The 26,386-nt window shown below is 32.1% G+C and overlaps 1 protein-coding gene across 1 annotated transcript; it reads left to right on the top strand.

Annotated features, from left to right (window-relative positions):
* Positions 1–15,862: 15,862 nt before the first annotated feature.
* LOC141702787 (transmembrane 9 superfamily member 12) lies at positions 15,863–23,313 on the top strand. The gene is made up of 2 exons (XM_074506397.1): positions 15,863–15,995; positions 20,892–23,313. Exon 2 carries the CDS (start codon positions 20,959–20,961, stop codon positions 22,930–22,932), a length of 1,974 nt encoding a protein of 657 aa, XP_074362498.1. The 5' UTR covers positions 15,863–15,995; positions 20,892–20,958; the 3' UTR covers positions 22,933–23,313.
* Positions 23,314–26,386: the final 3,073 nt, after the last annotated feature.

Genomic DNA, 26,386 nt, shown 5'->3' with positions numbered 1-26,386 from the left:
CATAAAATGATTTTGATTAAGAATGATTTTAAAATTGTTTTGATGCAAGGAAAATGATGCCAACTCACATAAGTTTTATCTCTCGTTATCATTGATTATGTCTTTCCATTGTCATTCCTAAAGGTATATCTCGATTTATGTTTTGCGTTGTACTGTTAGCACTTGTTGAGCTTTTGGCTCACTTCTTGCTTTACCCTGATATTACAGCTAGCAGCTATGGTTAGATTCAAGCAGACTGCCCGTAAGACCTGTGATGCTGATGCTTATGTTCGAGCTCAGGTAGAATAAGTAATAATAGCTGTGAGGATTCGGTATTTGTAATCAGATGTAATAGCTGGTAGTGATGGGTTGTTCCAAACCCTAAACTGTAAGATCTTGGATTGGTTGTGTATCCTTCATTAAAATGATGTAATAGCTATATTTATTTCGCTATTTAAGTTGGGGGTGTGACATCCAATCGCATTTCCTGAGTTCTCGATAGACAATTCCTGAGTTCTCGATAGGTCTTTCTGAGTTCTCAAATTATTTCTCTATAACACTAATTCTGTAACTTGTAGAGATCTTGACTTCAAATGTTTTTCACCAAACAGATTTATTCAACTCCAAGCTTCTTCATAATTCTTCTGAGGCATGACCTTCTTGATCTTCTTCCAGATAGAATTATTAGGCTTGATACTGTTTAGAGAAAAATACTTCAGTCTGCTCCATTTACATTTTACAGACAATAAGTGTTACAAATATGAATTACATATTAAGGTTATAATACAACTAATCTTAGGGTTGTCAGTATGACTTAGTCTTGTTATGATACAGGCATGTCTTGCACAACAATCTCCCCCAATTTGTGAGAAGATTGCTTATCACAAATTCATGCCTGTTAACAAGACTAACCCCAAGTTAAAGAATGAAAACAAAATAATACAAAAGCTGATACAACACTTGTACATTTAACATTTGACAGTTTACAATAATTAAGTAAAGACTGAGCTGTCTGATCCTTTCTCAGTTATGTTCTTAATCTGCACAAGTATTTCCAATTCTTGTAGGATGGAGGTGTCAGTTAGAGCCTCTATTAGTTTCAGCAAATCAGGCTTAGGATAACTAGCTAACATCCCTATCCTGTATCTTGATAAAGAACCAGCTTTTACATACAGAAATTTTCCATCCTTTGATATTCTGCTCTTGCCTGCTGCCTTCAATTCTTCTGATCTTCTGATATACTCATCAATGTCATGCTCATACTTTCTCCTCTTTTCAGCTAGCAAATCTCTATGCTTATCCCTCATCTCCTCTCTGTTAACCATAAATACTGCTAATATTGTTGTCCATGCCTTAGTGGCTGGGTCTTTACCATTCATCAAGCTTATCACCCTTTTCAGTTAAACAATTGAGAGAGAATCCATTAGTCTATTTCCAAGCTTTTCAAAGGACCCATCACTGTAATAGATTCTAACTTCTTTGATGTGAACAACCCAAACTCTGACAATTCTTTTAGCTAGCTATTGGAAGTAGTCTTCATCTGAATCCACAACATTTAGAGGTTGGAAATCATTTTGATCATATCTGTTCCAGATAGCCTTTTCACCAAATCCATGATCATCGAGAAATTCAGTTGTCAGTTGTCTTCTTTGTCTTCTGATTCTTCTCTTGACCTTGGCTTCTTTTGGACCTATTCCAACTGTTTTGAAGTGTGTTTTATGGGGTGGCTTGAATGAAGGTATAGTTTTGAGTCTTTTCAGAGAAGTTTGGCTGTGAGTGATTTGAGTTTTGAGGAGAGAGTTTGCAGTGAGCTTGTAGAAATATTTAGGCTTAGAGGTTTGAGGTTGAGCAGTTTTTGATGAGATTGAATGTGAAGGTTTAACAATTGGTATTTGGATATTTAGGGTTTGGAGAGGTTGTGAGGTATCATTATTTTGTCTTTGTCTCCTTCCACCCCTCCTTTGAGTCTCAGATCCACTTTTCTTCTCCTTCTCACTATCACCTTTTCCACCAATTGCCTTGCTAGATTGACTTGAGTTTGAGCCAGAAAGATTTTGACCATCTTTCTTCTGCTCATCATCACCCAAGTCATCTGTGTTGATTTGAGTTTTAGGAAAATTGGCTTCAGGGTATCAATGTATCTCCTCAGAATCTTGATCATAGCTTCATCTTCACCAGTCTTCAATTATTTACTTTTCAGCTCAGACTCAAGCACCATTACCAGTCTTCTGTTGGCCATGACATAATTTTTGGGTACTTGGAAATGTTTCAGTTGCTTGGTTGTAGAGCAGATATAGTGCACACATTTGCTTGGGTTTTGATGTGGATCGCTCCACAAAGAAAGAAAAGAAGAAGAAGAAAAGGGATAAGAGAAGAAGAAGATATTTCAAAAGAATACGATCAATCCAGAAACGTGAACTTTGAATCTCAAATTGCTTAGATCAATCCAGAAACTAAGTAATTCGAATCTAACCTTCAAAACAATCCAGTAATTGAAGTTTAGAGAAAAGAAAAACTACTAATAGTTTATCTCAAAACAAAAGTTTTATATCATTCATTGTCTCCCTTAAAAAATTACATGATAAGGGTATTTATAGGCTTAGACAATAACCCAAACCCAATAAGATTCCAAGAGAAATTCAATATCAGCTTGAATTAGCCAATATCTGAATCCTTCCAGGAAATAAATTTAAAAACCAAACCTAAATAGAAAAAAGACAAAAATCAAATCCAAATAGAAAAATAAAATCCTAAGTGCTTAAAACAAGAAAAACCCTTTCAAGTGAAAGGTAAAAACTTGCAAGCAAAATTTGAATTAATAATTATATAATAATCAGCTACTTGTCCAACTTCATACATCGCTCCTTGATTCTTTGTTGTCCAAGTAAGCTCCATAACCCATATTTGCATCCTCTCCAATTGAACATCACAACTAGTACACATAGCCAAATCCCAATTAACATATTCATTCCTTGATCCTCATCATTCTCCTCTCCTTTGAAGAAAACTCGTCCTCGAGTTCTAAAGTATTTAAGAATAAGCATACAACGAGCTGATTTCTCGTAGAACTTGAAAGTGTTGAATTGCAATTCCATGATCAGTATCTTAGGAAGTAAATTCGAAAGAATAAGATAGTAGTTTGTTGAGATAGGTGCATTCAACAGGTTCTCTACCCCCAGAAAATCAATGTGTTCTACTAGGATGATTTTGTTTTCCATGTATACAACATCTTTAGTTTCGAACTTCTCCTTCAGTATCTCTTCTCCTTCAACAATGTCATCACGCACAAATTTAGGAGATGCATCTATCTAAATTTTTTCAACAACCAAAATTTTCTCAACAAGTGACTTTCTTTCTTCATGCTTCTCTATCATAGCTTCTTTTGTAACTGGTTCATCCTTTTCATCCAAACTTGATGTAGTCGCCACATGTAACACCTGATAATCAATAACAAGATCCGCGACATTCTCCACACTGACAAAGTCTTCTTCTTTAGTTTCTTCTGAAAGAGTAAACTCGTGAAGGGAATACTTTAATTTCTCATCTTGTTGAAAAGATTCAAATTCCAAAGCAAGATTGCATACATCATTAAACGAGATATATGGACTTGATTTAACCTTTCAATAAATAGGCAAATTCAATCCACGAATAAATCTTCCAATTTTCATTGTTTCCGTCTCCTCGAAGTCACAAATAAGACGCAATCTATAAAACTCAGAAGTATACTCAGAAACACTCATAGTACCTTGAGAGAGGGATGTCATTTTCATTATACATTCGAATTTATAATTCAAAGGAATATATTTTGCACGAAGTTTCTTCTTCAGGGATGTCCAAGTCATAATCTTTTCTTTTCCAGATCTAACTCTTTTTGTGTTTAAATTATCAAACCACAAGGCTGCTTTTTTTTGTAAGTTTAAGCGCTGCAATCTTGAATATTCTCATCTCAGTCCAACCTGTATAAGCAGAGATCTTGTCGACTTGTGTAACCCATTCAACAAAATCATTTATGCTGCCCAAACCTGTAAAATAACCAAGCTCTATACCAGGATCGTAGACTTCATCACTATCTTTCACCTTAACTAAAATTTTATCCAATTCATTAAACCTCGATTCCGTTGAATTAGCAAGCTTTTGAGTACGTTTATCAATCTCATCCAATTTTCCAAGTAATTTTCTGAGCAATTTATCCGTAGCCATAAGAAAAATCTGATTGATTTTTTTTTGATGAATAGTACCCGTGAACAGTGCCGATGCACAGTGCCCGTGAACAGTAACTCGTGAACAGTGCTGATGAATAGTACTTCTGAACATTAGCCCGTGAACAGTATTCGTGAACAGTAGTCGTGAATAATATTATTTTTTTTTGAAACCTAGATCTCCCAACAATTAAGAAATTGGAGAAAAACCTTGGCTCTTGATACCAAATTGATGTGGATCGCTCCACAGAGAAAGAAAAGAAAAAAAGAAGAAAAAGGGATAAGAGAAGAATAAGATATTTCAAAAGAACACGATCAATCCAGAAACGTGAACTTTGAATCTCAAATTGCTTAGATCAATCCAGAAACTAAGTAATTTGAATCTAACCTTCAAAACAATCCAGTAATTGAAGTTTAGAGAAAAGAAAAACTACTAATAGTTTATCTCAAAACAAAAGTTTTATATCATCCATTGTCTCCCTTAAAAAATTACATGATAAGGGTATTTATAGGCTTAGACAATAACCCAAACCCAATAAGATTCCAAGAGAAATTCAATATCAGCTTGAATTAACCAATATCCGAATCCTTCCAGGAAATAAATTAAAAACCAAACCTGAATAGAAAAAAGACAAAAACCAAATCCAAATAGAAAAATAAAATCCTAAGTGCTTAAAACAAGAAATACCCTTTCAAGTGAAAGGTAAAAACTTGCAAGCAAAATTCGAATTAATAATTATATAATAATCAGCTACTTGTCCAACTTCATGCATCGCTCCTTGATTCTTTGTTGTCCAAGTAAGCTCCATAACCCATGTTTGCATCCTCTCCAATTGAACATCACAACTAGTACACATATCAAAATCCCAATTAACATAGTCATTCCTTGATCCTCATCATTCAATCCAGAAATGTGAACTTTGAATCCCAAATTGCTTAGATCAATCCAGAAACTAAGTAATTCGAATCTAACCTTCAAAACAATCCAGTAATTGAAGTTTAGAGGAAAGAAAAACTACTCATAGTTTATCTCAAAACAAAAGTTTTATATCATCCATTGTCTTCCTTAAAAAATTACATGATAAGGGTATTTATAGGCTTAGACAATAACCCAAACCCAAAAAGATTCCAAGAAAAATTCAATATCAACTTGAATTAGCCAATATCTGAATCCTTCCAGGAAATAAATTTAAAAACCAAACCTGAATAGAAAAAAGACAAAAACCAAATCCAAATAGAAAAATAAAATCCTAAGTGCTTAAAACAAGAAAAACCCTTTCAAGTGAAAGGTAAAAACTTGCAAGCAAAATTCAAATTAATAATTATATAATAATCAACTACTTGTCCAACTTCATGCATCGCTCCTTAATTCTTTGTTGTCCAAGTAAGCTCCATAACCCATGTTTGCATCCTCTCCAATTGAACATCACAACTAGTACACATATCCAAATCCCAATTAATATATTCATTCCTTGATCCTCATCAGGTGTAGATAGGCTTCTGGGAAAGCAGCTTCTTGAGCCTTCTTCAACTCTGCTAGTAGCATTTTCTCTTCATTGTTGATTATCCTGACCTTGTTAATCAAAATATCCGCTTCAGATGCACTTCTGGAAATTAGATAATTGAAGTTGACTTGCATACATCTGTCTACACCAGAATCATTAAGATTGATCACTATCCTTTTCTCCAAAAACTGGTCCTTGACTGGAATCTGCAGCACCCTGATGTAATTGATAGTCTTTTCCAAGGTCTTTCTGTAAGTGAAGAAGTTGTTGTTGAGAGAGTTCCTTAATCCAGTGAGCCAGTTGTCAAACTCTTGTGTCATTCATGGACCTTGAGCAGCCATAAGGAGCCTCTCTTGTTCTAGACCTTGTTCTTGACTTTTGAGTGTTGATTGGGCTAGCCTTGCATCTATCTCCCCCTTAGTCTTGGTGACAGGCATGAGTAGGGGAGTAGAAATCTCAGGTCTTACAGCTTCAGGCAATGCTGGCAGTGTTATGTTGAGTTTTCCCATAATGGCTCCCAAAGCAACTGTATTCTGCATTTGTAAATGCTTATGGGACTCCACTAGGGCCTGAATATCATGTTGTTGACTCTCAACCAATGTGGTTAGAGCTCTGACTTGTGAAAGTTAAATAATATTCTTAGATGAAAGTTAAAATACTTAAAATGTGGCTTATTATTCCTGTCCCTTTGTTCTTCTGTAACTCTAAATCACTTCCTCTGTACTTTAAAATACAAAGTTTACGGGCAACAAATTCTTATCTTTAATTAGTCTCACAGTCCTAAATCACACCTTATGCCACACTTTGCCAATAACCGGCATCTTATATTTTGCGCCACACTTACCAAGTGATCGGGTTCTTATTCGGGCCAGTTCTTCTAGTACTATACTCAAACTATACACATACATAGTTACATTTCATGTATACACAAAAGCTGACAGACATCATACGTTTGTGTATGTATATATTTGTGTTAAATTCTTATCTTTGAGAAAAATGATTTCGTTTGAAGATTTTTCCTGACCATTTGAAATGGGGGAATTAAATTATTTAGGATGTCGTTTGATTCGGCTCTATGCATAAAATAATTTTAAGATTAGATGGTTACTAGTTACAGCATAAATGACCGAGACACCGGTCCAGCGCGAGCTATTGTTATCTAGTAAACTGGCATTGTCATAAAATAATTATAACACTAAATATATAACCTAGCATAACAATTGTTGAATAACCCCTTCAATAAATTCAGTGAGGTGTATATATCCGATAAGAAGACAAAGAAACAAGCATTACCTTAGTGGAAGAATTCCAAATGTTTAGAAGACAGTAGAGATAATAATCTCTACAATTCTTTCTTCTCCATTATACCTCATGTCTAGAAGTAGTTAAAGGCACTTTGCCGGGTAGAAGTTTCTAAATTTTATTGGCAGAATTTATCAAGGCTATATATGCAGTGCTAATAAAACCAACAAGGTTTTTCCGAATACATTCATGGTGGTGTCTTTCATATGCGCTAGTTAAGATGAGATTGCTATACCGCACATCTATGAACTCATGTTGTATTTACAGTCTGTTTACTCTTTCAATTATTGGATTGTAATATATAGTTTGATATTTATAGTCTGTTTACTCTTTCTGAAGTCATTGCATTGTTAAGGGAAAGCTATAATGGAAGGTGTGAAGGTGCAGGGCAAAGGAAAATAGACTACAATGAATTAAAACTGTCCAACATGTAGTACGCAACAAAACATCTTAAAACACAAACTCCACACCACATATATTATATGTAGGATAAGCATTAAGATAGGAAAGAGCTAAGGCTCTGCACGAAAAAGCTTTTGTTCCTTTAGACCGGCCTTCTCAGCTTCCAAACGAATTTCCTCCTCAACCAATTCGTTACAGTAATCCTGGAAGGTGTTTCCAGCAACATTGACTCCGACCTTTTCAAACCTCTCAGTACTGGTCTTGAATCCATCCTCAAAAGCAGTGGCAACTTCATCTTTGCTCTTCTCAAGATCATTCCTAGTGTCAGCCAATTCCTTCTGAAGTGGAGAGTCACAACTCCCCAACTTAGCAGTCAGCTCAGCAACCGAGGCCTCAGCCTTCTGTGCACATTGGTTAAGGTCTTTAATCTTTGCAATCAGAGCAGACTTCTCTCTTTCTAATCCTTAGTTGTGCTCTTGAAAGCTCTCCAATTTTGTAGTTGTAACACATAAGCATTCTCTGAGTACAACTTTGTCCTTTTCCAGACATTTTACATCTCCTTTCAAGGTCACAGTCTCAGACACAGATTTCTTCAAAGACTCCACTTCAGCTTGAAGCTGTTTCTTCTCCTCATCACTTCCACCGCTTGCAGCATAAACATCAGTGATTTGAACAAAGTCTGATAGAACCTAAAAAGGAATATAAAGTGGCACAAATGAGAAAAAGAGTTTAGTCCTCTTAACAGCAAACTAGTAAACCCTTACCCTCCCCATCCTCTCCAAATAGCAAGAAGCAATCTCTCCTCTAGAGGTCCTAGTATAATAGTCAGTGTCATCAACTAAACGAAAACCCTCAAACACTTGCACTAGTGGACTATGCCCAGTTGTCCATCCCTGCCCCGGCTTAACGACCACTGTGCAACCTTGACTGGGTTCGGAAACTTGAGGCCTGATAATCTAAATCCTTTTGGGATCACCACGTCCGTGGGAATGACTACTGATCGGAATCCTATATGGATCACCATCTGGAACTAGAATAGCTTCATCCAAGATCTCAATATCTGAAGTAACCTTAGACTCTGTAGGCCTTGCATCCTCTGAAACACTGACTTACTGAGGCAGATTTTTCCCAGTTCCGGTTAATATCCTTATTGACTTTTCCTTTCCTGAGAAGGGTCGACTTGAGAGAATCTGAAGACATTTTCTTTTTCACTCCAGTCTCAATGACCCGATGCAGAGTTGTTCCTCCAACTGCAAAAATACAAAGGTAAGTATCAAAAACACAACTAAAACCAGTAAATGACAATTTAAAATTATCTAACCAACCTACTTACGATCATGCTCCTCTAAAAACTGAGGATCCGAAAATTGCCTATAATCATAAGTACATTTGATCCCACAAAACTCTTCGAGTACAGAGTCAGGAAACTGTGGCATACGATTAAGATCTTTGATATGAGCGATAGGGATTACCCTCCAAGGTCCAATCAACTCAAGATAAGGCCCGTAGAAATAAACCCATTTCTTATGCCATCCTTTGTTGGAAGATATGCTCCAAACCAAGCTCGTCCTCTTGGAACGAGTACTAAGATGATAAATTCCCCCTTTATGTTTCAACTCATATATAGAAAAAAGTAGTTCAAGGGTAGGAGACATCTTAAGCTCAACACAACGAGCAATGAACTCGCTAATCTGAAGATAAGTATTAGGAGCAAGCTGGGAAAGACCACACCCAATGGCCTCCAAGACCCGGGAATGAAAAGGATGCATAGGGATTATAACACCATAGTCAAATAAAACAAGAGGGATTGCATGCCATCCAGAATTAGGCGTCATCCATATCCTATTATCCTTATTGGGAATACTATAAAAGCCATTCAAAATGACTACTGAGGTGATCTAAACGTGGATTATGATTTACATAAAAGCTAGTGTAATTCAAATTAGGTTCATTCCCAAAAGATTTACTCCCCAGAGCCATAGCTTCAGTTAACATCCTATTAACATCTTCCCGGGTTGGAGAAGTGGCAGACTCAGATGATTCACTGGAAACATATTGAATGATGGGCCATTAACGAAGAGGCTGAGAATTCAAAGGCTCAGGATCATTAACCAACTGGCCTAAGTTCGAGTCTGACACAAGGTTGTTGAAATTAGTAACATCATCTGGACTATTAGAAGATAACAGATTGAAATGAAACGTAGAAGAAGCCATAACTGGGACGTACTAGTACAAACTCTCTACAAACACATTGATATTTATACATGCATTATGTAAATCATAATCTTAATCAACTAGTAGAAACGTAGACATTAAGGAGAAGAATACGTACTGAAACGATGAGACGCGCGGAGAGCAAGAAATAGTGATATAACAACACGGTCGCAACTTTAATAGGATGATGAGCTAGCAGTCTCTTCATTTTTCTAGTAAAATTTTAAAATTTATCAGATCCTTCAATCCTCAAGATTCGTGCCGCCAATTACACCTCTTCTCATAACCTTTAAAATTCTCCTTGTGGAAAGAAAAATATCAAGCCTCCCAAAATTAAATCAGGAGTAGATTAAAAATAGAATAATGCTATTGATACAAAGATCCAAATGTTATGGAGTGATTGGGTACGATGTAATTAAAATGGACCAATGCAAAATTTCACCAATAAAATTATTCCAAATTTTCAAGTTATTGGTGTGCTCACTTGGGAATAAATTTTGATACCGAATTTGGTACCTCTAACACAACTGTTAAAAATAATTAAAAAAAAATATAAATAATCAAATTTAATTGTTTCAATCCTTCTTTATAATTCATGAGTTAACCATATCATTGAGTTAACCATTCACGTATATTAAGTTCAATTTTAACCAATATAAAACCATATCTAGAAAATAGACCAATTAGATTTATTTTTTTATCGTAGGTAACTCGCAGCCGCTACCCTTTAGGTGCGCATTGGGTAAACCCTACGCTCACTGGGTAAACCCTACGGGCTCACGCAATAGCCTGCAAATCACGTGAACTAAGGGACAGACTCTGACTCAGGAGGTATAATCATAAATTCTCCTCCTGTGGGATTCGAACCTGTGACCAAGAGGATAGTTATCCTCTCTTTAACCAACTGAGCCAACCCTTGCGGGCCCAATTAGATTTTAACTCTACTATTTCCGTACATATTCTTCCTCTATTACAAAAAGCTGAGTCTAACTAGCTATTCAGTTAACTAGTTAGAAAATTTTGAATGATTTTTAACGAACTCCTAAATTTTAGACCAATCACGTTATATTTAAAATTTCCTAATTTACTATTCTTATCAGATTATACTAATCATAGTTAGTTAATAATTCTAATTTAAATATAATAGGTACTTAATTTAAAATATTCATATATATATATATGTACATATTTTTTTAAAAAAATTATCAAGTTATGTTTAATTTAATTTTATTTTTATCACACGTTCTAAAAATCAGATTTTAACGAATTTATAGCCCACACGAAACTCGTGAAATAATCTTTAATTTAGCGATAGTTTAAAATTATTAACCAACCAAAGTTATCCCAAAACCAAAAAGGAAAGGCATGTACGAAATTCGCATTAAATATTCAGTTACTATTTATATATAATTTTAATTAAGGGGAATCTACTTCTAAAAACATACCATCAGATTACAAACTAAGTTAATCATATCATTGAGTTAACCAATAACAAATTTTATATTAAAAAAACGAACGGGAAGCCACGTTTAAAAAATAGACCAATGAGACCCCACTATTTTCACACATATCTTTGCTCTTTCCTTTTAAATTCTTTTTAAATGTTCAGGTTTTTAAATTCTTTGATTTTTATTATTTTTTCAAAAATACAAGTTTTCAAAAGTGTTTTAAAAAGTGGTTTTCGTGTGATGACATCAAATTCAGACCCTCGGATTTGAGGGGCGTCACAATTGTTTTGATTAATAATACAAGTTGTGACATAATTTTTTTACGTGCAAAATTGGTTAATTGAATCTCGCATATGTGTGTATTCCTTGTAACACCACAACCAAACATGCATATTGTACATGCCAAATATTTAATCAAACCAAACATAACCAGTAAATCTCGCAAGCATGATCTGAGGAGGGTAAGACATACGCAATATTCCCCTCATCCGAAGATGAAGAGGTTGTTTTCAAAAAGTCCCACGTGTGAACATGCGTACGTTGTGTAAAAAGTGAAAGTTAACAATAAATCGAATACTTAACAAGAACGAAGTGGCAATTTCAAACAAACAAAAATTTATTCAAATAATTGTAGAATTGATCGAGATAGTGCATGAGCCCATGGTGTTATTCACATGGGACTCCAACTAGGTATGAATGTTTTTTTGTCATTAACACGACTTTAATATCCGAAACTTCTCAATTGAATATCTCGAATGTAATGCATTTGCACGGTCAACGCAAGTCCAAAATTCAATACGACCGTAATGAACATCCCTGACTAATGTGATGGATTTAAACTGAAATTTGATTTTCTACCCACTATGATTATCTTCCGGCTTTATCGCCTAACCCAAAATCAATGGAAAAAATACACATAAAATAACATTATTTTTTGCACCACAATACATGTCAGATTATTATTTCTTGATAAAGGAAAATTCACGATGTCACAACCGAAAGTAGTGAGATATATGCATCCGATAAGAAAATTACTACTTCAACAAATAATTCAAATAATTCAAATAATTAACAAATATTATAAGAAAATTGAAAACTAGTGATAACTGAAAATTATGATTAGAAGTATCTCTATTTTTCCTTTTCATTAAAAATGATATTTTAATAAACTTTTCAATTTATTGTAATTAATACATCGATCTTTTTTATTTGAGTAAATAATCCAAATTAAATTACTCCCCCAACTAAACAAATGAAGTGTACCGCGAAGATGAATATTAATATCTAATAAATATTAATAAAAAAATTGAAAAATAAAAAATAGGAGATTACGATAATAAATATATCAATTTTCCCTCTTTATTAAAAATAGTATTTTAACCAATTTTCCAATTTATTGAAATTGATATTTTGATTCTTCTTTTTATTTGAATTAATTTATCAATTTTTTATTTATTGAAATTAATAATCTCCATATTTCACTTTTTTAGAAAGAATATCTTAATCAATTTTTATATTTATTTGAATAAATAATCTAAATAAAATAGACCGTGCAATGATACATTTTCCAATTATCTTTTTCAACTAAAATATGTTACATTTCCTAATTTTTTCCGACTAAAATAACACATTCTTTACAAATATCACTAGCAATAATAATTAACTAATTACTTTTTTTTTGAACTAAGACAAAAAATTTCTTTTTAACTAAAACATGTTAACTTTTTCAATTTTTTTCAACTAAAATATATCTTGTGCAAAAAAATATTACAGGAAAGTCTATTTAATATAATAAAATAGTTATACAATAATTTCTAAAAACCAACCTATTACCTTCTTCCGATGAAACACGTTATTTTTTCTATTTCTCCCTATCAAATCCACCCCAAAAAATAAGATTCATAATTCTATTTAATAAAATGAATAATAATATTATAAATATTATTACCTAACCCATTACATTTTTCAACTAAAAACACACTACGAAGTCAATACAAATTTATAATATAATATTAAAAAAATTAACTCAAATTAAATTAAAAATTCATATAATATTAAAGTAAATCCATGAATCGCACATGTTTTAAATTAATATATATAATAAATGCGTGTATATATAACATGTGTATATATATCACTTTAATTGTTTTGAGGTAAATTTTCAATAGTGTCTCGTGAACTTTCGGCAAAGGAGAGCTTAAGGGGCGTTGTATTATGATGGGGAATTGGAATAGGTAATGAGAGATAAGGTATGTAAATGAGGATAAATGATAATGAAAATGATATAAGATTCTAAGAAGATAATGTCGTTCAATTATATATGTCAAAATTATTAATACAGAAACTAATATATAAACCATGAACCAAAATGCTAAGATTTGAGTTTTATTACAAACTATCTTTACAACTGGTGTGATGCACGAATTTTCACTAGTATTTTTTTATTATTTAAAATATATAAATTCTTTAAGTTAATATTAAATAATATATAATTGATGAGATTTAGATTATTAACCTTCATTAGTATTTTTTTATTATTTAAAATATATAAAAAAATTAGTTAATATTAAATAGTATATAATTAATGAGATTTGGATCATTAACCTTATTCGTATGTTTATAAATAATAATAATAATAATATTAATTGTTGGAGCGATTCGAACCTCAAACTTGGATAACATATAAATAATAATATAAATATTTGTTATTGGCGGGATTCGAACCTGAAGTTTGAGTGGTTTAAAATAGTAATATTAATGTTTATAGTATTAAAAAAATTCAACTCAAATTAAATTAAAAAATTCATATAATATTAAAGTAAATTCATGAATGACACATGTTTTAAATTAATGTATATAATAAATACGTGTATATATATAACATGTGTGTATATATCACTTCAATTATTTTGAGGTAAATTTTTAATAATGTCTCGCGACCTTTCGGCGGAGAAGAGTTTAAGGGGCATTCATATTATGATGGGGAATTGGAATCGGTAACGAGAGTTAAGGGTATGTAAATGAGGATAAATGATATGAAATTCTAAGAAAATAATGTCGTTCAAATATATATCAAAGTTACTAATACAAACACTAATATATATATATACAAATATATATATATAGACACACATTAATTAAGTATGAACCAAAATGTTAAGATTTGAGTTTTATTCCAAACTAACTTTACAACTCGTGCGATGCACGAGTCTTTATTAGTATTTTTATATTATTTAAAATTATAATAAAAAAATTAGTTAATATTAAATAGTATATAATTGATGATATTTGGATCATTAACCTTATTAGTATGTTTATAAATAATAATAATTGTTATTGGAGGGATTCGAACCTCAAACTTGGATATCATATAAATAATAAAATAAATATTTATTATTGGCGGGTTCCAACCGGAAAGTTTGAGTGGTATAAAATAATAATATTAATATTTATAATATAATATTAAAAAAATTCAACTAATATTAAATTAAAAAATTCATATATTACTAAAGTAAATCCATGAATCCCACATGTTTTAAATTAATGTATATAATAAATACATGTATATATATAACATGTGTATATATATCACTTCAATTATTTTGAGGTAAATTTTTAATAATGCCTCGTGACCTTTCGGCAGAGGAGAGCTTAAGGGGCATTTGTATTATGATGGGGAATCGAAATCGGCAATGAGAGTTAATGGTATGTAAATGAGGATAAATGATAAAGAAAATGATATGAAATTCTAAAAAGATAATGTAGTTCAATTATATATGTAAAAATTAATAATACAAATACAAATATATATATACACAAATATATATACACACATTAATTAACCATGAACCAAAATGCTAAGATATGAGTCTTATTCCAAACTAGTTTTACAATCCGTGTAATGTCGCGTCTTCATTAGTATTTTTATATTATCTAAAATTATAATAACTTTTTTAGTTAATATTAAATATTATATACTTTATGAGATTTGAACCATTAACCTTATTACTATGTTTATAAATAATAGTAACAATAATATTTGTTGTTGGAGGGATTCGAAACTTGGATAGCTTATAAATAATAATATAAATATTTGTTATTGGCCGAGTTCAAATTTGGGAGTTTGAGTAGTGTCAAATAATAATATTAATGTTTGTTGTTGGCGGAATTTAAATTTAGAAATTTGAGTAGTGTAGTGTTTGGATTTAACGGTCGTGTAAAAATCTGATAATCATAAATAGAGATAATTAAACCAAGAAAAAAAAGTATATCAAATATACGTCATAACGGTTATTACGGTATAGTTAGATTTATTGGATGTAAAGTGAAATTTAGACTATTTAGTCAGAAATATATATTTATACTATATTATAATAGCCGGAATAGAAATAATTTGGTTCAACGGTTTGGTTCAACGATAATTCCCTAATTTTGATTATTACAAAAATAGATAAATAGTGTTATATATATAATAAACTACTAAATTATTAAACTACTACCAAATATAGTATACTTATCCTACTAAACTACGAATACAAATTATCATATTATTAAAAAATATAAATAATAGTGTTACATATCTGCTAAACTACTAGAAATAGTCTATTTATCCAACTAAATTACGACCACATGTTATTCTATTATTTTTATTATAAATTTATAATCATTATATATTTATATAAATATTTTAAAAATATAATATAACTTGATAAATAAAAATTTAAAATATTAATGAAAACCCGTAAACGGATTTATGCTGATAAATGAATAAAAGATGTAAAATACATTTGAGATCTGAAAAATCCGTTGTTACTTTTCGTGTAACTTGATCAAACGAAGACTGCCATATGTAGAACAGTAGTAGTATTATATCACAAAAGTCTCTTCTTGTTGCCTGCTGCTCTTACAATTTACAATCAACTCCGTTTCTACATCATCTCTCTCCGGTAATCTCTCTCTCTCTCTTTCTCTCTCTCTCTCTCTCTCTCTCTCTCTCTCTCTGTCTCTCTCTTTCTCTCTCTCTATTAAATCACGTTACTCTATGTTTATACATACACATGGATCTGTACACAACTTGCTAACTCACACCACACACACACACCCACACAATCGTTTCATCCCGTTTGTATCTTTTGTCTTGATTTTACCATAGTAGTATTAATTATTTATTTCGTAAATATTGTGTAGGTACAATTTGATTTTCTAAACTATTTGTTTGTTGTGTGTAATTGCTGTTTCTTGATCTTCTCTACACTCTACATCTCTAATTCAACCATATTTTCTTTAGTTATATAGGTTCTTCCGAAATTCGCAACATCCAATATCTTCCAATTCATGCTCATAAAATATGTATACTCCTCTGCTGTTCAGTACCCTAGTTAAATTCCTTTTTCATCATTCCGAAATTTGCTCTAGTTTAGGTTTAGGGGCCAGGAATGTAAATACATAAATGGCTTTAAGTGCTCTTATTACGCTAGTTAACCATATTTGTCTTTTCGGTTTAATAGTAACACTAGTGTTTTAAAATATCATGTGTCTCATACTTGCAACCCTAGCAGGGTTTGCCTTTGTTTAATTAAATTTAGAGACTCCTAATTAATACCCTTTACCTTAGTTAGACATAGTTCTAAAGCTTACTTTATAGAGGTAAATTTGACTGATTAGATCGTTGTGGTGTGTGTGTGTATCTGATTTGTATTATTCTCTAGACTACCAGAGAAAAACAGTTGTTAAATCCCTAAAACGACAATTTTAGAACAGAAGGCACTTTATGCTCCAATCTTCATGCATACAGGAGATTTGTTTCCGGTTTAGGTAACTCATGTATATACCGAATGCTCAACTGCTTCATTTTTACAAACATCAGTATCTTATGGATGATGTGCTACCTGTTACGACTATACGGTTGCAAAAAAATAAAAATAAGTGTGTGTTGCACATCTCCATTGTGTATGGTGAGCCATCATTTTTGTTTCTGCTAATTAAGGCGACCCCATTGTGTAAGAGTGCCATTTTGGGTATTATTAACTCATATAGTTAAATTGTTAGATGCATATTATATGAGTCTAAAAATAAGTAAATGTAGTTTAAAATATATATTTTCTGATGACTGAATAGAGAAAAGCTTATCTTTGTTAGACAGAAAAATTATAGACACCATGCAGAGCTGTAGAGCTGCTTACCAAGACAGTGTCATACTTAAATCAGACCTCTCCCATATAAATAACTGTTCAGTTATATAAAAGAAGGGATTCCTGTTTCTTAATGGAAAAAATATACCTTCTTTTGTTTGTGTAATGTTTAGAAACTCTTAATTGCTAGGTCTTTAAGTACTATCAGGGTTTAGATTTGATTATGGTTTATTCACTTTGATTGATTCATTCTTATTTTTATTTGTCATATTTGAAATATTTTTCTTTGGTTTCTTCACATAGAGAAAATTCTTTGACAGAAAGTAAGTTCCATGTATATAATTTATATGTATAGATTATGATTAGGAAAGAGTTCAAGTAATTAGATACTGAACAAAAATTTATAGGAATGCTAAATCCCAGTTTCCAAATAGTTTTTTATTTTCTAAATACTGAACTGAAATTTTGTTTGATCCCGGGATAAAGAAGAATCTTTAATTTTTTTTGTAATTTAAATCATATATATAACATATAATTCATGTTAAAACAGAAGCTTAAGAAACCACTTGGATTGAAAAGGGCGAAAATCCAGCGCAAAAAAGATTGAGAAAGTTTATCTCTGTCATAAAATCATTGTTATAGTTCATGATTACAAAACATATATTATGCAAAAATTTAATCTGACTCATTGAACAACATTACAGTAGTAGATGTCCATTACAATGTGTAACTATTATTAAGGGCAGCCCCCAGTAGAGCACGCAATGATTCAAATCCAGGAAGTTAAAATTTCCGTAAACTAGTGAGTAAAGTTGGAAATTTGCACCTTCATCAGCCATCGACCTGAAATAATAAAATCTGATAGATACAACTCCAGAAACTTTACCATGCATATTTAATGAACAAGATTCAGATGATGAACTCGCAGAGAAAGAATGCTTAATGCATACAAGATAGTAGTCCTGGGATTATAATTGTCCGAAACAAACTTGACCATGGACTGTTGTAGAAAACAGTACAGGAAGATATAGACCAAGTCAGGACTGGAAAGTTGATCAAATGCTTAATTAGGTGCGTGGTTGTCATGTCGGTCGACTAGTCGCGACTAGTCGGCGACTAGTCGACTAAGCGGTGCTTGGATGTTGACTCAACATGTCGACTAGCTGCTAGTCGATATTTCGGTCGACTACTAGTTGACCGACTAGTCGACTAAGCGGTCGACTAGTCGACTAGTCGAGCTGCTCAGTGTATATATTATTTTTTCTGCATAAATTTTTTACATGCTGCACTAGCACATCACATCACAGTTGTATCAGACAATTGTTATTGATTAATTGTTACAAATTTTTACATGATTGCAAGTACTTTTATTTGTTGTACTAAATTGTTAGATGATTGTAAGTACTTTTCTTTGTTGTCATTTGTTAGATCTTCTAGCTTTTTCATCATTCTCTCCAAGTTTTGGATTCTTAATTCCTTAGAATCTGAAATAAAACATTGTGGAATGAGTTGGAACTTAAAACCTAGAACTTAGAAATCTAAAATACATAATATATATACATTTGTGTGTACATATATATGTATATTGAATTTTTAATTTATAATAATATATTATTTTTTATATATTATTTAATTTGTATATATTATTTTTTTAATTTATATATATTTAATTTATATATTATAGTCGACTAGCAGGAGGTCCGTCGACTCGCCTCGACTCATCGACGTGACAACCATGATTAGGTGCAAATCTTATAAAATCACATATTGCCTAAAGCTAGTTAATTTTTGCGAGATTTTGATTTTCAAAAATATACCAGGATATAGATATTAGATTTAGATCTTTATAATAAGAGTCATATAAGGTGATATAGGATGATCTGCAAGACAAACCTTAAAGTTTAAGCTTTACAAGCCTTATTGGGGGGACAAAGACAAAGCACTGAGATAGTTGAAACGGACGGCAGGAAGGGAGAAAAATTAAATTAGGGACCGCGATGGTAAATAAATGAATTCAGGGATCTAGGTTAAAGTTAAACAATATTATTTTTATTTAACAATGGTTTTTTATCTTCTTTACACTCTACATATCCTCTTCAACCATACTTTCTTCAACCATACTTTCTTCAGTTGTATGGTTTAGTACACTAGTTATATTTTTTGTTCCATCTTTTTGAGATATGCTCTAGTTTAGGACCTTTAGGTTTAGGGGCCAGGAATATAATAAATTAAATGGCTTTAAGTGCTCGCCGCTCGGTTCTGCTAGTTAACCTTATTTGTCCTTTTGGTTTTAATTAGCAGTAGTGTTTTAATAAATCATACGTCTCGTACCTGCAGCCCTAGCAGATGTTTGACGATGTTTAATTAAATTTAGACTCCCAACTAAAACTTTAACTTTGCTGGACACAGTTCTAAAGCTAACTGTATGGAGGAATCTGGCTGGTTAAATCGTATAATGTGTGTGTGTGTTTATTTGAGTTATATTATTTTTTAGACTACCAGAGAAAAAACAGTTATTAAAGCCCTAAAACGACAATTTGGTAAGGTAGGCACTTTATGCTCCAATCTTTATGCATTCGAGAGATGTGTTTCCGGTTTTTATCTACCAAATTCTCAATTGCTTCATTTTTACAAACATCGGTAGCGTATGAATGATGTGCTACTTGTTAGGACTGTATTTGAAAAAAATAATAATTAAGTGTGTTGCACATCTCCTAAAAGCTGGCTTAATTAAAATATTAAGGCGACCCTATTCTGTAAGAGTGCCATCTTGGGTATTATCAACTCATATAATTAAATTGTTAGATGCATATTGTATGGGACTCAAAATAAAGTAAATGTAGTTTAATATATACTCCCCATGTCCCTCCCATTTGTTTATACTTTCCTTTTTGGGATATCCCTTCTAATTCTTTACATTTCAAAATTTTCCCAAAATAATAAAGTTTTTATAATATAAAAAGTAACCACATCCACTGCCTATCTCCGTTGTACCCACTTTATACATAAAATATTAATCGGTTGACTACTTTACTCACTTTTTTAACTTTCCTCTACTACTTTATCATTTTTTTTAGCCTCCGTGCCCAACCCAAATGTAAACAAATGGGAGGGACGGAGGGAGTACTTTTTTCTGATGACTGAATAGAGAACGTCTTTCCTTTGTTAGAAGAATTGTAGGCACCATGCAGAGCTGTAGAGCTGCTTACCAAGACAGTGTGATACGTAATTCAGACCTCTCCCATTTAAATTTAACTGTTAGATATGCAGACAGAATAATCTTTAGGATAAGAGTCATAAAAGGTGATAGAGGATGATTTGCAAGACAAACTTTAAAGTTTAAGTTTGACAAGCCTTGTTGGGGAAGAAAGACAAAGCACTGAAATAGTTGAGACGGATGGCAGGAAGGGATATCAATTTAGGGGGCCTCGATTTTAAGAAATGAATTCAGGGATCTAGGTGAAATTTAAATAATATATATTTTTTATTTTACAATGGTGCTTGATTTAGATTAAGCTTGTATCAGGTCTAAGTAAAAAAACCCTGTAAAATTCTTAAAAACATTTTCCATGACCTAACAATTCATTGGTTCAATCTAGCCATTTGTTACCCCCAACGAATGCTCAACCCTAGTATAGAGCATAGTTGCATTCATTTGGGGAGCTAGATACCTGTGCATGCACCACTAATAGTTACCTATTTTTTATGCAGTTTTTCTTAAAAGCTTGCAAGATTGGCTTTAAGGGGTCAAGTATAGAGGATCTCAGAACCAAGGACAATGTCTTTGAGCTTGGGAAGGACATGCTGGGCTGCATTCATCTATGTTCTTCTGGTTTCACATATTTGTAATGGGTTTTACCTGCCGGGAAGCTACATGCACACATATTCAACGGGTCAGGAAATATTTGCAAAAGTCAATTCACTCACATCTATAGAAACTGAGCTTCCCTTCAGCTACTACAGTCTACCATACTGCCAGCCTCATGGCGGGGTAAAGAAAAGTGCAGAGAATCTTGGAGAGTTACTTATGGGCGACCAGATCGACAACTCTCCTTATCGTTTTCGTATGAATATCAATGAGTCAGTTTATCTTTGCACGACAAAACCATTAAGTGAGAATGAGGTGAAGCTCCTCAAACAGAGAACACGTGATCTCTATCAAGTAAATATGATTCTGGACAATTTACCTGCCATGAGGTTTGCCACTCAAAATGGAGTCAAAATTCAATGGACTGGTTTTCCAGTTGGATATACACCACAAAGCTTAGAAGATGATTACATCATCAACCACCTTAAATTTAAAGTTTTTGTTCATGAGTATGAAGGGACTGGTGTAGAGATAATCGGGACAGGGGAAGAAGGCATGGGTGTAATTTCAGAAGCTGATATGAAGAAAGCATCCGGATATGAGATTGTTGGTTTTGAGGTTTTGCCTTGCAGTGTAAAGTATGATCCTGAAACAATGGCCAAGCTTCATATCTATGACAATGTTACATCTGTAAACTGCCCACTTGAAGTAGACAAGTCTCAAATAATAAGTCAGCAAGAAAGAGTATCATTTACATATGAGGTTGAATTTGTGAAGAGCGATATTAAATGGCCATCCCGGTGGGATGCTTATCTCAAAATGGAAGGTGCTCGTGTCCACTGGTTTTCCATCCTCAACTCGCTGATGGTAATATTCTTTTTAGCTGGTATAGTTTTTGTTATATTTTTAAGAACAGTCAGGAGAGATCTGACAAAATATGAGGATTTGGACAAAGAAGCTCAGGCACAAATGAATGAAGAGCTCTCAGGGTGGAAGCTTGTTGTAGGTGATGTATTCAGAGAGCCAAAATTTTCAAAGCTACTATGCGTGATGATTGGGGATGGAGTTCAGATTACAGGAATGGCCATTGTGACTATTGTATTTGCTGCATTTGGTTTCATGTCACCAGCTTCACGAGGTATGCTGTTGACCGGAATGATTATCCTTTACCTTTTCCTGGGAACAGGGGCTGGTTATGCAGGTGTACGGTTGTGGTGTACTGTCAAGGGGACTTCAGAAGGGTGGAGGTCCGTCTCTTGGTCAGTTGCGTGTTTCTTCCCAGGCATTGCCTTTGTGATCCTTACTGCACTGAACTTCATTTTATGGGGCAGCAAGAGTACTGGTGCCATTCCCATATACTTGTATTTTATACTATTGTCGCTGTGGTTCTGCATTTCAGTTCCTCTCACCCTATTGGGTGGATACTTGGGGACACGAGCTGAGCCTATCAAGTACCCTGTGAGAACAAACCAGATTCCAAGGGAGATTCCTGCTAGCAAGTATCCATCATGGCTTCTTGTTCTTGGTGCTGGAACCCTCCCATTTGGAACCCTCTTTATAGAGCTTTTCTTCATTCTTTCTAGCATATGGCTTGGAAGGTTTTATTATGTCTTCGGTTTCCTTCTTGTTGTTCTCTTGCTGTTGGTTACTGTGTGTGCTGAAGTGTCCGTGGTCCTCACATACATGCATCTCTGTATTGAGGACTGGCAATGGTGGTGGAAATCATTTTATGCATCAGGTTCTGTTGCCCTGTATGTATTCCTGTACTCCATTAATTACTTGGTCTTTGACCTTCAAAGTTTGAGTGGACCAGTGTCAGCAATTCTTTATCTTGGCTACTCGCTGCTCATTGCAATTGCGATTATGTTATCTACCGGCACCATCGGCTTCCTTACATCTTTCTACTTTGTCCATTACCTTTTCTCATCAGTGAAAATTGACTGAGAAGTTCCTTCAGCAGTGCTCGCTGATTATTGGATAATGAAACAAACTTCTTGGTGCACAGATAAGGGAATCTCCTTCTCCAGACTATAGTTTTGCTAAAGATGTCCTCAACAACATCTTGTTGCACAATGTTAAAGGGGACATGGCTGATGAATGGTTGGCGCCATCTTATTTTCATTTTCTAGCCTCTAAAGAATATAACAATACATAGTGTTGATCTTATGATTTAGATTTGTTTAGACAACTGTAATCTAGCTATCCTCGTTGGTTTCTGAAATGCATTTACAAATCTTTTACACTTTTGAGTTTTCACTGTGTTGCCTGTATGTTCAGTATATTGTAATTTAACACATGAATTATATTTATTTACTGTTCCTCAAATGTGTTCAAGTGTATATGAAATTTATTTTATCACGATAAAAATCATGTTTCTCTCTGTTTAAGTGTTCTTGTGCTTGTGCATATACATGATTGAAAGGCAGGGCTAATCAAGTATTACAGGTTTGCTTATGAAATTAGTGGTCTAATAGAAACGTTTGTCTGACAGAGTAAGAAAACATTGCATCACGTTTTAAAATTTAAGGAGCAATATAAAGTTAAATATCCATAACGAATACTTTCCCATAAAATTGTTTTTAACTAATCTTTGTAACTAAAGTTAAACAGTTTTTTTGCAAATAAATAAATAAATTATGTATAGGTTAAGTCTATATTGCATTATCTTCTATTATTCCGAGTAGGTCTGTCAATAGATCAGTTTGTATCGGGTCGATCTAAATCCATATCCATATTCATTTATTTTTTCGGATTCGGATCGAATCGGGCTCAAATTTTTTATAATGCCGATCCATATCCTGATCCGTTTGGATCACGGATTTCGAATCGGATATCTGTTACATTTATGCATATTTATTTTTTAAATAACTTATTACAAAAACTGTTTAAATTAAATTAATAATTCCGATAAATATTAAAATACAAGTAAAATAATAATTTAATAATGTCAAAAGTTACAAATTCTAATATAGTCCCAAAAGTTTAAAAACAAATTACATTTTAATGATACTTGAAAAGGTCAACAAAGACGCTTCAGTATATGAAAAAAAAAGTAGCAGTAAGGTAAGAGACTTTAAGCACACTATTTGATAAGCAATTAATAAAAATATAGTACTAACCGACAAAATAAAATAAAATATAGTATTATTATACTAGATTTCTGGCTAAGGTCTGGATAGTGAGTTTAATGATTATGTAAATTTTGAACTTAAACATGTGTTAAATATATGTTCCTATTGAATTCTTTCTCTAACATCTTAAGGTTTTAGATGAGCTGATTATTTAACATAATATCAGAGCTTAAGGCTGGCGGGAGAACTAATGTTCGATTCCCAGCCATCCCAACATTTTCACAATTTAATGTGGATCATATTGGAGTCTTCATCTAATACTTTAAAATTTTAGATAAGCTGTGACCTCAACATGATTAAACAATTAATATTGACTAAAGAATAATTCCTACAGTATAACTCACCTCCCTGTGTGATCTTTGAACTGTCAAAAGAATCTGTAATATATATAAATGTACTAGACTGTGCAGACTGCAGACTACTGGACCGAATAAATATAGATAATCGGCCTTTGATTCAATTGAAACATAAGACTTTCAATAAAATTATATTTGTTTAAATTTTATTTTGGAAGTTATTAGTATATTTTTTAGCAAGATATCAATCAATCGAACAAAAGAAATCACGTCGGATCGGCCTAAATTCATATTCACTCCATTTACAATTGATTTTTTTTTATAGATCAAATTCCAGATCGGATTTTTAATAGGACAATTTATATCCTCTAAAATAATCCCGGATCGAATCGGGACGAATCGGATTTTTAATCCATTGACTAGCCTAGTTCCGAGCCCCGTAAAATATGAACTAAAAATTAATATGTCCACGATGATACACAACAACATTTATGTATATTCCTGTAAAAGGAGTTAAATGTACGATTCAAATTGTCAAAGATATATTTTTATTATATTAAAATAACATGAATATTATAGAAATCGAATAAAACCTGTAACTATATAAACTCAAAAATTATATACACAAATTTATCGTCAAACTTTTAATATTTCTGCGTTTACAGTGGGATCTGGTTATCCCACTCTTATAAATCAACATTATACCTACCAACGAATTAGATAAATTTTAATTTTATTTTAACTGAGATCAATAATATAAAAATTCTCTTTAATTTAAATTTAATTTTGGTTTTAGCGGAGATCGATAATATACATTATTTTGTTTTAGCCTCAATTATTTAGTTTATTTTTAATTTTATTTCAACCCCGGGTGAATATCATTTTTTAAAATCGAATAAATAATATATTTTATTTTATTTTAGTCTAATGACATTTTATCAAACAACGAGTTAACTTTCAAATTTTAAATTTATTTTAGCCCGATTTTATAATATATTTTTTAGTCGAATTGGTAGTATTTATAATTCTGTTTTAACATGAGGCAACAAATCTTTGTTTTAGTCTCATGTGTAGTATATCAACCAAATTCAGCTAATTATATTCAGGTTTTTGTTTAATTTTATTTTAATCCGGAGTGAATATTATTTTGTTTTTAATCGAATGGATAATATATATTATTTTGATTTATAAGCAAACAAATTTTATTTTAATTTTATAATTTATTTTAACCCAGTCCAGTAATATAAATGTTTTTAGCGAGATCAACGGTCTTTCTTGTTTTGTTTTAGCTCGAGACTGCAATAAAATAAGATGAGATTAAAATATAAAACTGTTGATCTCGCTAAAATGATATAAAATGAATGGATAATATTATATATAGTTTTTATATATTTAAGATTGAATCAGTAGTAAAATTTTGTTTCAGTCTCATTGAAAAGACTAAACTACCCTGTTTTTAATATTTAAATAGAAGTTGTGTTATGTGGGAATCGAACTTAAGTTGCTTCATTCTTCTATACAACCCCGTACCACTACACCATATTGTCACATATGCTTTTTATCATACACATAATATGTAAGTGTGCTAAAGAAATATTTTATTTAACTTTACAAATAGCTACTTGAATTCCGCAAAAAAAATGATAGTTACTTGAATATTTGTACAATTAATTTTAAAGTACTGAATTCCAGATATAAATTTAGGCATAGAACATAAATGGATTATTATCTTATTATTTATTATTTTTTAGTTTGAAAATATATCTCATATATTTTTAACATATTTATTATTATAAAAAGTAATTAAAATGTACATATATAATTTTTAAAGAAAATATTGAAAATAGAATCGCCTATATATAAATAATCTAGATTGGTATTAAATATTTAGATAAGTTCGAATTATAATGAGTCAAAGAATTTTAGTTTATTTTGAATTTGAAATCAGAATTTGGCCCATTGTTTAAAAAT

The sequence above is a fragment of the Apium graveolens genome, unplaced genomic scaffold (genome assembly GCF_009905375.1).
Source record: "Apium graveolens cultivar Ventura unplaced genomic scaffold, ASM990537v1 ctg5723, whole genome shotgun sequence".
Taxonomy (NCBI): domain Eukaryota; kingdom Viridiplantae; phylum Streptophyta; class Magnoliopsida; order Apiales; family Apiaceae; genus Apium; species Apium graveolens.
The sequence above is the reverse complement of the archived record's forward strand: the minus strand, read 5'-3'. Positions and strand labels throughout refer to the sequence as shown.

Bases quoted from the DNA above. Each gene is read 5' to 3' on its own strand.
- LOC141702787 (XM_074506397.1), top strand. From the start codon at position 20,959: ATGTCTTTGAGCTTGGGAAGGACATGCTGGGCTGCATTCATCTATGTT.